The sequence below is a fragment of the Cervus canadensis genome, chromosome 4 (genome assembly GCF_019320065.1).
Source record: "Cervus canadensis isolate Bull #8, Minnesota chromosome 4, ASM1932006v1, whole genome shotgun sequence".
NCBI lineage: Eukaryota > Metazoa > Chordata > Mammalia > Artiodactyla > Cervidae > Cervus > Cervus canadensis.
Window position 1 is genome coordinate 99,503,857 of NC_057389.1, and position 17,246 is coordinate 99,521,102.

Consider the following 17,246-nt stretch of genomic DNA (forward strand, 5'->3'; position numbering starts at 1 on the left):
AGGACTTCTCCAACTATACAGCCCTGATAAGAAAACTTCTAGGTTAATGGCTAAAAGATTCTCCCCCGTTAGGGACACCCAGAGAGGTTCACAGAGTTACATGAAGAAGAGAGGGAGGAGGGAGATAGAGATGAACAGGAGGAGAAAAAGGGGGACTCAAGAGGAGAGAGACAGATCTACGCAGCTGTCTGTTCCCAGAGTGTTCTCCGTAGCCCAGTCACCTACAAAGATTCACAGAATTGGATTGGGAAGAGAAGGGAAAGGAGGAAATAGAGGTGTTCTAAGGTAGAAAACAGAGAGTCAAGATTGGGAGAGAATAATCTTCGGTTTAAAAATAGGGCTTCTCTCTTTTTTTTTTTTTTGTAAGTTTATAGTGTAGTGAAAATGAAAATGAAGAGTAGTAGAGGAGTACTAGAGGACTTTAAAAGAAATAAGAGAAAAAGAAAAATAGAAAATAGAAGAGAAAAAGGAAAGAAAAAAAAGAAAAAAAAAGAAAGAAAAAGAAAAAAAAAAAGAAAAAAAAATTTTTTTCCCCCTAATTAAAAAATCGTAAAAGTCTGTGGAAATGAAAGTTAAGGAGTAATGGGGGAGTAATAGGGGATTTTAAAGGAAAATAAAAGAGAAGAAAGAAAAAAGAAAAAATAAAAAAAATTAAAAAATTTAAAAAAAGAGAAAAAAGTAAAATTATATCTAGGAGTTTCTCTGGAGCTGTTGCAGTCAGTGTGGGTTCGGCTCAGTTTCAGATAGTTCCTCGTTCCAGCTTACGCTTCTCGATACCTACAGGCCCCTCCGGTGTAGTCGGTGTTTCCTAGAGGGATTTTAATCTGTTGCACCAGTCCCTTCTGAAGCGGTTCCCTTTGTTTATTTGGCTTCTGTTTGCCGGTCTCTTCAGAGCCTCATTTCCGCCCTGACACAGGCGGGCGGAGGTGGACTCTTATTCAGGTAGCTAGTTCCCTCGCTCTGCGGGACAGGGAGGGGCTTGCGCTGCAGGGAGAGGCTTGCGCTGTGGGGACAGGCTTGCGCCGCGGGGATGGGCTGGGGCTGCCGTGAGGGGCTGACGCTGCTTTCTCCGTCTGTGCTGCTCAGGCTCCCGGCTGTTCTATATGGAGCGCGCCCCGAGCTGCGCGAGGTTCCAGCCCTCGGGTGTTCCACAAAAGCGCGGAAGGAAAAGCTGCGCCTGCTCTCTGTGCCTTCCCCGTCAGAGCGGTCCAGGCAGCCAGGGGCTTGGTGGGCGCACTCTACCCAGGTGTGGCGCGCCCACTCCCTTCCGCGGTCCCAATTTCAGTTTCCGCTGGCACCAGTCGAGTGCGCGCGCCTTCCGCCCTCCGCGTCCCCAGCCCCAGTCCCCGCCCGCGCCAGTCGGGTGCCTGCGCCCTGTGTCTCGGCGCGACCTTCCCCTCCCCCCTGCCTCCTGCCTCCGGCGGGGCTGGGCCGGTCAGCAGCCTGCGAGCTCCTCTCTGGACCCTCTCGGTCTCTTTGTTCTGCGAACGGCCGGCAGTGTGTTCGGGCCGGTTAATTTACTCTCTCTCTCTTTTGGTCTCCCACAGTTCAAGTTGGCAACTCACAGAAGCTCCCTCCGATTGTCCTCAGGGCACTCAGGCCCGGACCCTACCCCAAGCAATGCCGCCTAAGAGATCCCGGGACGGATCTCCGTCTTTAGCTCTTTTGTCTCACTTTTTATCTTTTATATTTTGTCCTACCTCCTTTCGAAGACAATGGGCTGCTTTTCTGGGCGCCTGATGACCTCAGCTAGCGATCCGAAGTTGTTTTGCGAAGTTTGCTCTGCGTTCAGTTATTCTTTTGATGAATTTGTAGGAGAGAAAGTGGTCTCCCCGTCCTACTCCTCCGCCATCTTGGCTCCTCCCCCTTAGCTGGATTGTCTTGCACTCCCCACCTCAGCATTCCAGCCCTCGCTGCACCCAAATACATGTCCATCCATGTCCAGGCTGTGAGGTCTGCTATGAGAAGACCTAGGCTGGGTCCCCGGGCTCCTTGTTCAACTTTTCCAGGCATCAGACGGCTGTCTTGTGTGCCTATCTAGTCTCCCAACCCTCTCTGAACCCCAACACTCAGGACCTCTGCAGAGGGTCTCTTCTGGATGTTCAGAACATCCCACTGTCACATGGCATCTTATCGTTTTAAAACAAAAGAGGAAGTGACATTCACACCATACTCAGTGTGGTCACAGCACCGTGTGGTCCAGAACACTATCTGTCCTCATTGCTACTGTTAGTGCTGTCTGGGAGAAGACCTGCCACCACTGGGGCCTCTGAGACCCTGGGTCATGGTGTCTGGGGCCCCATGCAGAAATGTGAGAGGAGGAAGTCTCAAGGAATGCTCCACTGTCCCCAGCCATCAATGACCCTGCAGGAAACTGCCTGGAAAAGATGCCTCCTGGCACCCTGACGCAACATCTCAACTGCTCAGCTTCCATTTATTTCCCCATCCAAGTCGCCACCTGACCCTCTCCCATAATTTCAGTTCATGGACCTAAGGTAGCTCTGATGACTGGGGCCTGGGAGGATGTTGTGTCAGGGGTGTGGCAGGGTGACATCAATCCCCAACCCACTGGAAGAATCAGGTAAATGAAGAGGTTTCCATCTGGTCTCAATGATAGGTTGTCACCAGAGACCATTTCCTCTACTAAGGAGGTCAACCCAGACTGCACAATGACCCAGACCATGTGAGGACAGAAGGTGGGGGCTGAGCCCCACCCAGCAGTGTGCACATGTCCACATCTCTAGTGGGAGGCCAAGTGTCAAGATGACAGAAACACCTGCCACCCTTCGCCCATGAGCACCTGCTCCCTGCTCCAGCCACCCAGCCCTTGCCCATCACAAGCCTTGCTCAGCTGCAGATTCTCATCACTTCCTGCCAGTCTGGGGGATGCCTTCATGGGAATCAGATAAAGGCACCTTCACAGCCCTAAAGCTGACTAGCCAGACATCAAACCCACTGTCCAGCACAACCTGGTGTCCACTGCTCGGGTGGCCTTGGCCTTTTTATCATCATCCGCATTTTCTGTGGAACTGCCCACAAGCCTCATCCTTGAGCTGCATGACTCAGGGGTAGGTCTTTGTCCATGTCCACAGAGCTGGAGTCTCAGAGTTCACATGGATGGAAGAGCACTGTCCTGCCGGGGTCAGCAGGATTCAAAGAGAACTCAGCTGGCAGCATTCGCCCTGGGGAAGTCAGGAAAAATGCATCACTGGGAGCCAAGAGGGGCCCTGCTCAGGGAACACAGCTGTACTCGGTTCCCAAGAAGACCCACCCAGGCCTTTGTCCAAATCTTTAGCCTGGGATACGGGCAGCTGTGATGTCACCATCCCAGCTGGGAGCTTCCCAGGGAGGCTCACAGAGTCAGAGATGGCAGACTGGGTAACTTGGGCCACTTCTGGCCACTTCTAGACAACAGAAATTGCAGGTCACCATGCTCATCCATAGGATACCTCCATGTGAATGAGGAGAGGCCCCCATTCACCAAGGAAGAGAGGGCAGGCCCTTCTGGATGCTTCTATACCAAGAAACGTGGATGACACCCAGGCTGGAAGGTTGTCCACAGCCACAGGCATCCATAAGGCTCTCCTTCCTCTTGCAGACGTGGACGAATGTCAGCACAGACCCAGAGCCTGTAAAGGCCGCAGCATCTGCATCAACACCCAGGGCAGCTACACCTGCCAGTGCCCACCTGGCTTGGAGTTCAAACCAGAGGACCCGAGGGATTGCACAGGTAGAAACCCCAGGAAGACAGTGTGAGGCGGGCCTGGAGCTGGGGAAGGAGCTGAAGTAGTTCAGGGACCCCAAGCAGGAGGGAGACAAGACTCAGGTTCCTGTGACCCAAGGGTCTGCCGGGGCCCCGCCCAAGGATCACCTCCTCGAATGGTCCCACCACAGACCAGGGAGACAGCAGAGGCTTCTGGGCCTGGGGTTTCTTTGTGGTCCTCTGAGTTCTGTTCTAATGAAGGCAGGGATGCAGCTCCGGATGACAGTGGTGCCTCCCCATCACTCACCACATCACCCGTGGGTCGTGATCAGTGCTACAGCCTCCCTAGTTAGGAGCCCATCACAGGTGCCCCCACAGAGCATCCTGAACCAGATGTGAAGGGACTCAGCTTGGTCTGGGATCACACCTGCACCCACAAAGTTGTGCCCTGTCCACCCTGCAGGGAGGATCTGAGCTTATGGAAATTTTACATTAGAAAATGCCATCACACATTTGTATCCCAGCAGGCCAGGTAACTTTCAGAGAGAGGGTGTCCTCAGAGAGCAGCGCTATGAAATCTGAGAAGAGGTATGAAGAATGGGTGCAGTGAGTGAAGAGGGGTAGCTCTGATCTGGCTTTTTCCTCAGATGTGAATGAATGCACCTCTGGGAGAAAGCCATGCCACAGCTCCACCCACTGCCTCAACTTCATGGGCAGCTATGAGTGCCGCTGCCGCCCTGGCTGGAAGCCTATCCCTGGGTCCCCCAGTGGCCCAAACAACACAGTCTGTGAAGGTCTGGAGCTCAGATGCTACACTTTTGGACACCCACACTCAAAACATCTAATCACATACTCACTGGTACCCACAAAAACCAAACAGAAAGATCACTGGGGGTCCCCTGCTGTGTAAGGTGTTAAGCATTTTGAGGTTAAATGTGAAAAGATCTTGGAGGGGTGGGGGATCCTAGAGAAGGAGCTGGGGTACCAAGTGGAAGGCTCCCAGGGACCCCAGGCAACAGCTAATTACCAACTGGAAAGAGGATATTCAGTATTTTCACAAGCTGTACTTGTCTCATCTGCTGTCTGTCAGAACTCTACACACTTCCTATGTATATTCACAGCATCCACTACTCAAGGATGTGCTGTCCTTGATTCCAGGAGGTGGCATCACCTCCTGGGAAGAAGGAAGCACTAATTGGAAAGTAAGGGGGCACAGCGAGGAGAGGAACCTCATCAGACTGGGGCAGAGCCTGACTCCCTTCTTTGTGTCCCCAGATGTGGACGAGTGCAGCTCCGGGAAGCATCAGTGTGACAACTCCACCGTCTGCATCAACACTGTGGGTTCATACACATGCCACTGCCGCCAAGGCTGGGTGCCCAAACCTGGATTCCGGGATAAGCAAATGACCACCATCTGCAAAGGTAACTGTCCTGCCGTGATCTAAGACCCGCCCACAGCAAACACAGACGCTGCCACACCTAATGAACTCTCCCCTGTCCCCTGCAGAGATCAGCTTCCCCATCTGGACTGCTCCCCCTGGAATCAAGAGCCAGGTGAGTGGCCCCAAAGGAACAGTCAGCAGGAAATCTCTCTGCAAAGCCCGTTCATTTCCTCCAAGCTCCCACACTCACGTGAGGCTCTCTGACCACCTTGTCTTCTCCCCCAGGTGTTCTCTCACTTCTTTAACAGAATCCAGGATCTGGGCAGAAACTTCAGTTCGGCCTCTGTCCTGAACACTGTTCGGGTAAGGGCATGACCCAAGGGAGGCAGGTGGAAGCATCTCATAGAAGCCTTGGGAAACTTTGGTCTGGAAGGGGACACCCCAACAACAAAGGTGCTCTCTCCGAGGCTCCACCTCTCCCACAGGGTGGGTGGGAAGAGTGGACATGTGTAGTGACTATTGAACACCACGGCACACCTACTAATGCCCTTTCCTTTCCCTATTTCTGGATATTGGGTTTACATCATCCTTGACACTAATGAAAAAGCTTGGCCTCTGAGTGGCTAGATTGCAGGGGCAAAAATCACCCACGGAATCCCATCCCGTATGACCTGTATCACCCAGTCTCCTTAGTGTGTTCTCTGTGACTGGGTCATACCTTCATACGGCCTCTCAGATGCATGGGCTACTGGCTTTGTGTCCCCATCCCCCCAGGACCTCGTACAGGAGATGGGTGATCTGCTGGAGACCCCCGGGGACCTGAAAACCCTGCCCTTATCAGAGCAGCGCTTTGCGGTCACTAACCTGCTCTTTGGCCTGGAAAATGTCCTGAGAAGGGTGAGCAAGGCATTGCCTGAAGGGTCATGGATCTTCAGTTCATCTGCAGGCATGGGTAAGTCAGTACCTGAGTCTGACCGCAGGTTCCTGCTTTGCTTTTCCCCTGCCTCCTTGCTCTTCCAGGCTCACTAGAGCAAAGTGGCCATGCTTATATCTCCCAGTTAATCTCATAAACAAATTAAAATAAAAGGTTAAGAGCAAAATAGTTGAGAGGGACTAATAGGGACAAACTTGTAGTTGTAAAATAAATAAAGGGATGTAAAGACCATCCCCATGGAAAAGAAATGAAAAAAGGTAAAATGGTTGTCTGAGGAGGCCTTACAAATAGCTGTGAAAAGAAGAGAAGCGAAAAGGAAAGATATTCCCATTTGAATGCAGAGTTCCAAAGAATATCAAGCAGAGATAAGAAAGCCTTCCTCAGTGATCAATGCAAAGAAATAGAGGAAAACAACAGAATGGGAAAGACTGGAGATCTCTTCAAGAAAATTAGAGATATTAAGGGAAAATTTCAGGCAAAGATGAGTTTCATAAAGGACAGAAATGGTATGGACCTAACAGAAGCAGAAGATATTAAGTAGAGGTGGCAAGAATACACAGAAGAACTGTACAAAAAAGATCTTCACAACCCAGATAATCACGATGGTGTGATCACTCACCTAGAGTCAGACATCCTGGAATGTGAAGTCAAGTGGGCCTTAGAAAGCATCACTACGAACAAAGCTAGTGGAGGTGATGGAATTCCAGTTGAGCTGTTTCAAATCCTGAAAGATGATGCTGTGAAAGTGCTGCACTCAATATGCCAGCAAATTTGGAAAACTCAGCAGTGGCCACAGGAGTGGAAAAGGTCAGTTTTCACTATGATCCCTAAGAAAGGCAATCTGAAAGAATGCTCAAACTACTGCACAATTGCACTCATCTCACACGCTAGTAAAGTAATGCTGAAAATTCTCCAATCCAGGCTTCAGCAATACGTGAACCATGAACTTCCAGATGTTCAAGCTGGTTTTAGAAAAGGCAGAGGAACCAGAGATCAAATTGCCAGCATCCGCTGGGTCTTCGAAAAAGCAAGAGAGTTCCAGAAAAACATCTATTTCTGCTTTATTGACTACGCCAAAGCCTTCAACTGTGTGGATCACAATAAACTGTGGAAAATTCTGAAGGAGATGGGAATACCAGACCACCTGACCTCACTCTTGAGAAACCTGTAAGCAGGTCAGGAAGCAACTGTTAGAACTGGACATGGAACCACAGACTGTTTCCAAATAGGAAAAGGAGTACATCAAGGCTGTATATTGTCACCCTGCTTATTTAACTTATATGCAGAGTACATCATGAGAAACACTGGGCTGGAAGAAGCACAAGCTGGAATCAAGATTGCCAGGAGAAATATAAATAACCTCAGATATGCAGATGACACCACCCCTATGGCAGAGAGTGAAGACGAACTAAAAAGCCTCTTGATGAGAGTGAGAGAGTGAAAAAATTGGCTTAAAGCTTAACATTCAGAAAACTAAGATCATGGCATCTGGTCCCATCACCTCATGGGAAATAGATGGGGAGACAGTGGAAACAGTATCAGACTTTATTTTTTTGGGCTCCAAAATCACTGCAGATGGTGACTGCAGCCATGAGATTAAAAGATGCTTACTCCTTGGAAGGAAAGTTTTGACCAACCTAGATAGCATATTAAAAAACAGAGACATTACTTTGCCAACAAAGGCACATCTGGTCAAGGGTATGGTTTCTCCAGTGGTCATGTATGGATGTGAGAGTTGGACTGTGAAGAAAGCTGAGCACCGAAGAATTGATGCTTTTGAACTGTGGTGTTGGACAAGACTCTTGAGAGTCCCTTGAACTGCAAGGAGATCCAACCAGTCCATCCTAAAGGAGATCAGTCCTGGGTATTCATTGGAAGGACTGATGCTGAAGCTGAAACTCCAGTACTTTGGCCACCTCATGCGAAGAGTTGACTTATTGGAAAAGACTCTGATGCTGGGAGGGATCAGGGGCAGGAGGAGAAGGGGACGACAGAGGATGAGATGGCTGAATGGCATCACCGACTCAGTAGGCATGAGTTTGAGTAAACTCCAGGAGGTGGTGATGGACAGGGAGGCCTGGCATGCTGCGATTCATGGGGTTGCAAGGAGTCGGACACGACTGAGCGACTGAACTGAACTGAAGGTACAGAATCTGGTGAAGGAAATGGCAACCCGCTCCAATATTCTTGCATGGGAAATTCCATGGACAGAGGAGCCTGGAGGGCTACAGTCCAGGGGGTGGCAAAAGTCAGACACGATGTAGTGACTAAACCACCACCCACAATGTTCAGCATAGGGAATGTAGTCAATAATATATGGAAATGGATGGTAACTAGAGTTAATGTGGTGATCATTTTGTAATGTATGATAATATCAAATCATTGTATTGTACACCTGAAACTAGTATAATATTCTACTTCAATTGTACTTCAGTGAAAAACAGAGGGAAAAAAATGGTTAAAAAGAAATGAAAAACTAAATTTTCATTGTAAAATGAAGTATTAGCAAAGGAAATAATCATACTGAAGAATTTACAACAAAATATAAATGGCCTCAAAACAAGACCACCTGGTGGCTCAGTTGGTAAAGAATCTGCCTGCAATGCAGGATACCTGGGTTCGATCACTGGTTCAGTAATATCCCCTGAAGAAGGAAATGATAATCCACTCCCAGTATTCCTGCCTACAGAATTCCAAGGACAGAAAAGTCTGCTGGGCTACAGTCCATGGGCTCTCGAACAGTCAGACAACTGAGTCACTAACACTTTCACTTTCTTTTCAAAAAAAACAAGGCATTAAATTTGGAAGTGTATAAATCTAGTATTTTTTATATTTAAGTCTGATTTGTTTTATTAAGTTGAAATGCACTTAATATAAATTCACCATTTTAACCAGCATGTACAATTTAGAGACATGTAGTAGTGTATTCACAGAGGTGTGTAACCTTCACCTCTATTTCTAAAATATCTTCATAATCCCAAAGGTATTGTCTGTCCACTAAACAGCCACAGATGTCTCCTTTCCTTCAGCCCTGGAAATCAGTTATTGGTTTTCTGCCCCTATGGATTTCCATCCTGGATAGTTCCTATAAATAGAAATAAATATATTATATTTCTTATAAACATTTGGGTTGTTTCTACCTTTTGACTGTTGTAAACAGTGCTACTGTGTATATTGTTGTGTAGGTATTGGCTTGAATATCTATTTTCATTCATTTGGGTCACAAAGCTCATGTGGTATTGCTGAGTTATGTGATAGTTCTATTTTTAACTTTTTGAGAAACTACCTATTTTCCCAAGTGGCTATTTTTCCATTTTCCATTGTCAACAGCAATGTACAATGGTTCCAATCTCCTAATTGTCAGTGACACCTGTTGCTTCCTTTTTTTTTTCTTTCATTATAGCCATTCTAGTAGCTGTCAGGAGAGATTGCACCATGGTTTAACCTGCATTTCTCTAGTACCTAAGGATGTTTAATATTTTTTATGTCATTGTTGAGCATTTTTTTATCTTTCTTAGAAATATGTCTATCTATTCAAGTCCTTTTGCCTATTTTTTTTTCTTTTGGCCATGGCATACAGCATGCAGGATCTTAATTCCCTGACCAGGGATTGAACCCAGATCACCACAGTGAAAGCACAAGTTCTAACCACTAGATGGCCAGGAACCCTCCATCATTTGCCTATTTTTAAATTTAGTTATTTGGTGTTTGGCTGTTGAGCTGTAAGAGTTCTTTATATATAAGACTTCTTGATATATATAATATATTTCATATATTCTACTAGTAGACCATGTGATATATGTGAATTGCAAATATGATCTCCCACTCTGTAGGTCATCTTTCCACTTTCTTCATAGTCTTTTCACTTTGATGGACATATGCTTAAATATGCTTTAAATTTTGATAGAGTCCATTTTATTTATTGTTTCTTTTGTTGCTTGTGCATTTTTATCACATCTAATAATCCATTTCCAAATCAAAGATCATGCAGATTTACCCTTATGTCTTCTCTTCTAGTTTTAGCTTTTAAATATACATTTTGACCCATTTTGAACTCATTTCTGTGTATTGTGTGAGGTAGGGGTCCAACAGCCTTTTTTTCTGGGTATATAGCCAGATATTATGGAAGAGACTCTTCTTTCTCCTATTGAATGGTTTTGGCACCCATTGTTGAAAATCAATTAACCATAGATGTATGTGTTTATTCCTGGACACTCAATTCTATTATGGTGGTCTATATGTCTCTCCTTATGCCAGTATCATACTGTTTTGAATACTGTAGGTTAGTGGTCAGTTTTGATATCAGGAAGATGAATACTCCAACTTTGTTTGTCATTTTCAAGATTGTTTAAGTATTTGTGTTTCTTCAATACCATACAAATTTGGGGATGAAATTTTCCATTTCTGCAAAAACTAATTAAATGCTGTCAAAGCATTATTAGTATTGCATTGAGTTTGCAGATCACTTTGGGGAATATTGCAATCTTCAAACATTATCTTCCCATCCATAAACACTGGATTTCTTTCCACTTATTGAGTGTTTTCAATTTCTTTAAACAATCATTTGTAGTTTTCTGTATACAAGTTTTGAACCTCCTTGAGTAAATTTGTTCTTAATATTTTGTTAAAGATTTTTGTATTTATGTTTATAAGAGATACTGATCTATAGTTTTATTTTCTTGTGATGTCTTTATCTGGCTTTGTTTTCTGGGTAATGGTGGTCTCATGGAATTATTTTGATTGTGTTTTTTCCTCTTCTATATTTGTAAGAGTTTACAAAAATTCATGTTAATTCTACCTTAAATGGTTTTGGTAGAATTCTAATCTGTGCTTTGCATTTGGGGATGTTTTGATTTCTTATTCAGTCTCCTTACTAGTTAAAGGTCTGTTCAGATTTTCTGCTTCTTCTTCAGTTACTCTTGTAGTTTGTGTGTCTGTAGGAATGTCCATTTCATCTAGATTGTTGCCTGTGCAGGTCTCACCCTATTCATAATCACTGTTGTGGTTGGACTGGTCCTTGTGGTTCTGTTACCTAACCAGACTTGAGTCCCCTCCTCTTCTTGCAGTTAAGTCAACCTACTGAATTGTGGTGAAGGAATATGCAGTGTTTATTTATTTATTTATTTATTTTTACTTTTAGACAGTGAATGATTTTATTGTGTAAGTATACCTCATGCAATACTTAAAATATATGTGTGTGTGCTCAGTCATGTCCAACTCTTGCAACCCCATAGACTGTACCCCGCCTGGCTCCTCTGTCCAAGGGATATCCCAAGCAAGAATACTTGAGTGGGTTGCCACTTCCTCCTCCAGAAGATCTTCCCCATCCAGGGATTGAACCTGTGTCTCCTGCATTGGCAGGTGGGTTCTTTACCCATGGAGCCCCCTGGGAAGCCTACTTAGGTTATATTATACTGTACTTATGGTAAAATATTACTTTAGTTTTTTTTTATTTATTTATTTTAGTTGGAGGCTAATTACTTTATAATATTGTACTAGTTTTTGCCATACATTGATATGAATATACCATGGGTGTACATGTGTTCCCCATCCTGAACTCCCCTCCCACCTCCCTCCCCATCCCATCCCTCTGGGTCATCCCAGTGCACCAGCCCTGAGTACCCTGTCTCATGCATCGAACCCGGACTGGCAATTTGTTTTATATGTGATAATACACATGTTTCAATGCTATTTCTCAAATAATCCCACCCTCACCTTCTCCCACAGGACCAAAATACTGTTCTATACATCTGTGTCTCTTTTGCTGTTTTGCATATAGGGTTATCGTTACCATTTTTCTAAATTCCATATATATGTGTTAGTATGCTGTATTGGTGTTTTTCTTTCTGGCTTACTAAACTCTGTATAATAGGCTCCAGTGTCATCCAGCTCATTAGAACTGATTCAAATGTATTCTTTTTAATGGCTGAGTAATATTCCATGGTGTATATGTACCACAGCTTCCGTATCCATTTGTCTGTTGATGAACATCTAGGTTGCTTCCATGTCCTGGCTATTATAAACAGTGCTGCAGTGAACATTGGGGCACACATGCCTCTTTCATATCTAGTTTCCTCAGTGTGTATGCCCAACAGTGGGATTGCTGGGTTGTATGGCAGTTCTATTTCCAGTTTTTTAAGAAATCTCCACACTGTTCTCCAAAGTGGTTGTATTAGTTTGCATTCCCACCAACAGTGTAAGAGGGTTCCCTTTTCTCCACACCCTCTCCAGCATTTATTGTTTGTAGATTTTTGGAAAGCAGCCATTCTGACTGGCGTAACGTGGTACCTCATTGTGGTTTTGATTTGCATTTCTCTGGTAATGAGTGATGTTGAGCATCTTTTCATATGTTTATGAGCCATCTGTATGTCTTCTTTGGAGAAATGTGTGTTTAAATCTTTGGCCCATTTTTTGACTGGGTCATTTATTTTCCTGGAATTGAGCTGCAGGAGTTGCTTGTATATTTTTGAGATTAATTCTTTGTCAGTTGCTTCATTTGCTATTATTTCCTCCCATTCTGAAGGATGTCTTTTCACCTTGCTTATAGTTTCCTTCATTGTGCAAAAGCTTTTAAGTTTAATTAGGTCCCATTTGTTTATTTTTGCTTTTATTTCCATTACTCTGGGATGTGGGTCATAGAGGATCTTTCTGTGATTTATGTCAGAGAGTGTTTTGCCTATGTTCTCCTCTAGGAGTTTTATAGTTTCTGGTCTTACGTTTAGATCTTTAATCGATTTTGAGTTTATTTTTGTGTATGGTGTTAGAAAGTGCTCTAGTTTCATTCTTTTACAAGTGATTGACCAGTTTTCCCAGCACCACTTGTTAAAGATATTTTCTTTTCTCCATTGTATATTCTTACCTCCTTTGCCAAAGATAAGGTGTCCATAGGGGCATGGATTTATCTCTGGGCTTTCTATTTTGTTCCATTGATCTGTCTTTCTGTTTTTGTGCCAGTGCCATACAGTCTTGATGACTGTAGCTTTGTAGTAGAGCCTGAAGTCGTTGGTAGCTTGATAGGGATTATGTTGAATCTATAGATTGCTTTGGGTCGTATACTCATTTTCACTACATTGATTCTTCCTATCCATGAACATGGTATATTTCTCCATCTGTTTGTGTCCTCTTTGTTTTCTTTCATCAGTGTTTTATAGTTTTCTATATATAGGTCTTTCATTTCTTTAGCTAGATACATTCCTAAGTATTTTATTCTTTTCATTGCAATGGTGAATGGAATTGTTTCCTTAATTTCCTTTTCTGTTTTCTCATTGTTAGTGTATAAGGATGCAAGAGATTTCTGTGTGTTGATTTTATATCCTGCAACTTTACTATATTCGTTGATTAGCTCTAGTAATTTTCCGGTAGAGTCTTTAGGGTTTTCTATGTAAAGGATCATGTCATCTGCAAACAGTGAGAGTTTTACTTTTTCTTTTCCAATCTGGATTCCTTTTATTTATTTTTCTGCTCTGACTGCTCTGGCCAAAACTTCCAAACTATGTTGAATAGTAGTGATGAGAGGGGCACCCTTGCTTGTTACTGACTTTAGGGGAATTGCTTTCATTTTTTCACCATTGAAGATAATGTTTGCTATTGGTTTTTCATATATAGCTTTTATTATGTTGAGGTATGTTCCTTCTATTCCTGCTTTCTGGAGGGTTTTTATCATAAATGGATGTTGAATTTTGTCTGCAAGCTTTTTCTGTCTACAGGCTTTTTCTGCATCTATTGAGATAACACAATTTTTATCTTTCAATTTGTTAATGTGGTGTCTTACATTGATTTGTGGATATTGAAGAATCCTTGAATCCCTGGGATAAAGCCCACTTGGTCATGATATATGATCTTTTTAATATGTTGTTGGATTCTGTTTGCTAGAATTTTGTTAAGGATTTTTGCATCTATGTTCATCAATGATATTGGCCTATAGTTTTCTTTCTTTGTGGCATCTTTGCCTGGATTTGGTATTAGGGTGATGGAACCCTCAGAGAATGAGTTTGGAAGTTGACCCTCCTCTGCAATTTTCTGGAAGAGTTTGAGTAGGATAGGTGTTAGCTCTTCTCTAAATTTTTGGTAGAATTCAGCTGTGAAGCCATCTGGCCCTGGACTTTTGTTTGCTGGAAGATTTCTGATTACAGTTTCAGTTTCCGTGCTTGTGATGGGTCTGTTAAGATCTTCTATTTCTTCCTGGTTCAGTTTTGGAAAGTTATACTTTTCTAAGAATTTGTCCATTTCTTCCAGGTTGTTCATTTTATTGGCATTGTTGCTGATAATAGTGTCTTATGATCCTTTGTATTTCTGTGTTGTCTGTTGTGATTTCTCCATTTTCATCTAATTTTGTTGATTTGATTCTTCTCCCTTTGTTTCTTGATGAGTCTGGCTAATGGTTTGTCAATTTTATTTATCTTTTCAAAGAACCAGCTTTTAGTTTTGTTGATTTTTGCTATGGTCTCTTTTGCTTCTTTTGCATTTATTTCTGCCCTAATTTTTAAGATTTCTTTCATTCTACTAACCCTGGGGTTCTTCACTTCTTCCTTTTCTAGTTGTTTTAGGTGTAGAGTTAGGTTATTTATTTGACTTTTTTCTTGTTTCTTGAGGCAAGCCAGTGTTGCTATGAACCTTCCCCTTAGCACTGCTTTTACAGTGTCCCATAGGTTTGGGGTTGTTGTGTTTTCATTTTCGTTGGTTTCTATGCAGTGTTTATTTTAAGGTACCATACAAGGAGTCCAGGGGAGCTAATCCTCAAAGCACCTAAATGACACAGCATGCTTGAAGCCACACAGTGAAATCACAAGCGGGAGACAGAGTGGGGCCTGGAGTTGTGCTTTTATTGCCATGAAGGGTGGAGGGTGGGGGCCTAGGATTTGGGCGTGATCACTCTTTTTTGGTGAATTGAAAACATAAGAGCCAGAATTTAAAGTATGGGAAGAGATAAGAACAAGCAGCATAAGTGGTCAGTCATTGAAATCATTGAAGATTGCTAAAACAAAGGAGCCTAGGGAGGGGGAGGTAGCCTCTTTTTCTAGTCCCCTCCTCCCCTGACCAGCAATGTGTTAACTCTATTTGAAGTGGGTGACTCTTTGAAATGAATTCTTGGACAATTAAAGCTTAAGTCAGGTGCTGAAAGTGAAAGTGGCTCAGTCATGTCAGACTCTTTGCTTCCCATGGACTATTCAGTCCATGGAATTCTTTAGGCCAGAATACTGGATTGGGTTGCCTTTCCCTTCTCCAGGGGATCTTCTCAACCCAGGGATCGAACCCAGGTGTCCCGCATTGCAGGCCAATTCTTTACCAGCTGAGTCACAAGGGAAGCCCAAGTCAGGCACTACCTGGTATATATATATATATGTATATATATATATGTATATATATATATATATATATATGTATATTTAAGATGTCAGGGATTATACTATAGTTAAGTGATTTGCTCATAGTTTCTAATAATCCTCTAAATGCAGATGGTGTACATGTTACAAAACTCAAGTCCTGTGTTCACTGCTCAAAAATTAATACTCCAGAGGCAGCTGCTTATAGAAAGGAAATGTGGCTTTAATCAGAAGATTGGCAATCTTGGGAGAAAGTGTGTCATTGCATCCCCACAACCTGTTTCCAAGATTGTGTTCAGCCATGGCAGTTTGTTTTTTTTTTTTTAATTAACTTTTTATTTTATATTTAACTATAGCCACTTAACAGACTTCCCTGGTGTCTCAGGTGGTAAAGAATATGCCTGTAATGTAAGAGACCTTGGTTCAATCCCTGGATCAGGAAGATATCCTGGAGAAGGAAATGGCAATCCACTCTAGTATTCCTGTGTACAGAATTCCATGGAAAGAGGACCATGGCAGGCTACAGTCCATGGGGTCGCAAAGAATCAGATATGACTGAGCGACTAACACACACAGACATAGCCAGTTAACAATCTTGTAAAAGTTTCAGTGAACAACAAAGAAACTCAGCCATACATATACATGCCCATTCTCCCCGACTCCCCTCCCACCCAGGCTGCCACATAAGATTGGGAAGAGATCACTGTGCTATACAGTGGGTCCTTGGTTACCCATTTAAAATATAGCAGTGTGCTCATGTCCTTCCCAAATTCCCTGACTATCCTTTCCCCTCATCCTTCCCCTCCGGCAATCATAAATTCACTCTCTAAGGCTATGAGTCTGTATCCAATTTGTAAATAACTTCATTTGTATCATTTCTTTTTAGATTCCACATATAAGAGATGTCATATTTCTCCTTCTCTTTCAGACTTACTTCACTCAGTATGACAATCTTCAGATCCATCCTTGGTGCTGCAAAGGGCATTGTATCATTCTTTTTTAAATTCAGCCATAGTAGCTCTTTATGTGGGGTCTGTTGCTCAGTTGGTAAAGAATCTGCCTGCAATGCAGGCGACCCAGGTTCAATCCCTGGGTCAGGAAGATCCCCTGGAGAAGGAAATGGCAACCCACTCCAGTATTCTTGCCTGGAAAATCCTATGGACAGAGGAGCCTAGCACGCTACAGTCCATGGGGTCACAAGAGTCAGACACAGCTTAGCAACTTAAAACCAATGGTAATTTTTAAAGGGCAAAAAGGAAAAGAATCTCAGTGAATCATCAAGGCAGGAAGTTAAGCTCTGCATCATTTTCCATTACCTGCAGGCTGGCTGACTCCTTGTGATCTTTCTTCAGATAGTATTAAATATCTCATCCATGTGGTCTGCTTGGAGAATTGTTCAGGGTATTCCTGGGGGTAGAGAGCTAATCATACTTTAACTTAATTCTTCATTCCTACTTCTTTTAATCTGAGGAAAGAATCAAAACAGGTTGGGCAAGGTATTGTGTGTATTCACTAAAGCACAAGTCAGGAGTTAGTTCAATGTTACATAATGAATCTCATTTTGTAATTTCATAAGGATTACTTTATGTAACCTCATAAAGTAAGTTTTAAAGGGAACAGAAACTGGCAGGCAGGAAAGGGTTAAAAAGCTGCTTACTAATTTCTTTATCGGTAAACATCATTCCATTTCTATGGGGTAAGAGGTGAAGGTTCATCTTCTGCAATTGCTTCATGCTGACATAGGGACATGTTTGACCAGAATATGTCAGTGGGGGTCTGTAGCATCACTTTGCAGATAATTCTAGTTGCTCACTTACATACGTGGGCAGAGAAAGCTACAATTATTTTGAGGCCCACAAAAATGTAGACTGTGAAGAGCAATACTGTTAAATCTATTCTGTTGA

The 17,246-nt window shown here is 43.4% G+C and overlaps 1 protein-coding gene across 1 annotated transcript in view; it reads left to right on the forward strand.

The window, feature by feature from the left end:
* The window catches only part of ADGRE2 (adhesion G protein-coupled receptor E2), a 75,017-nt gene that overhangs the window by 15,815 nt on the left and 41,956 nt on the right, over window positions 1-17,246 (forward strand). The window contains exons 5-8 of the mRNA XM_043467103.1: window positions 4,979-5,125; window positions 5,211-5,257; window positions 5,371-5,448; window positions 5,860-6,037. Of these exons, the coding sequence (XP_043323038.1) occupies window positions 4,979-5,125; window positions 5,211-5,257; window positions 5,371-5,448; window positions 5,860-6,037 (450 nt within the window). The remainder of the gene's footprint in view (window positions 1-4,978; window positions 5,126-5,210; window positions 5,258-5,370; window positions 5,449-5,859; window positions 6,038-17,246) is intronic.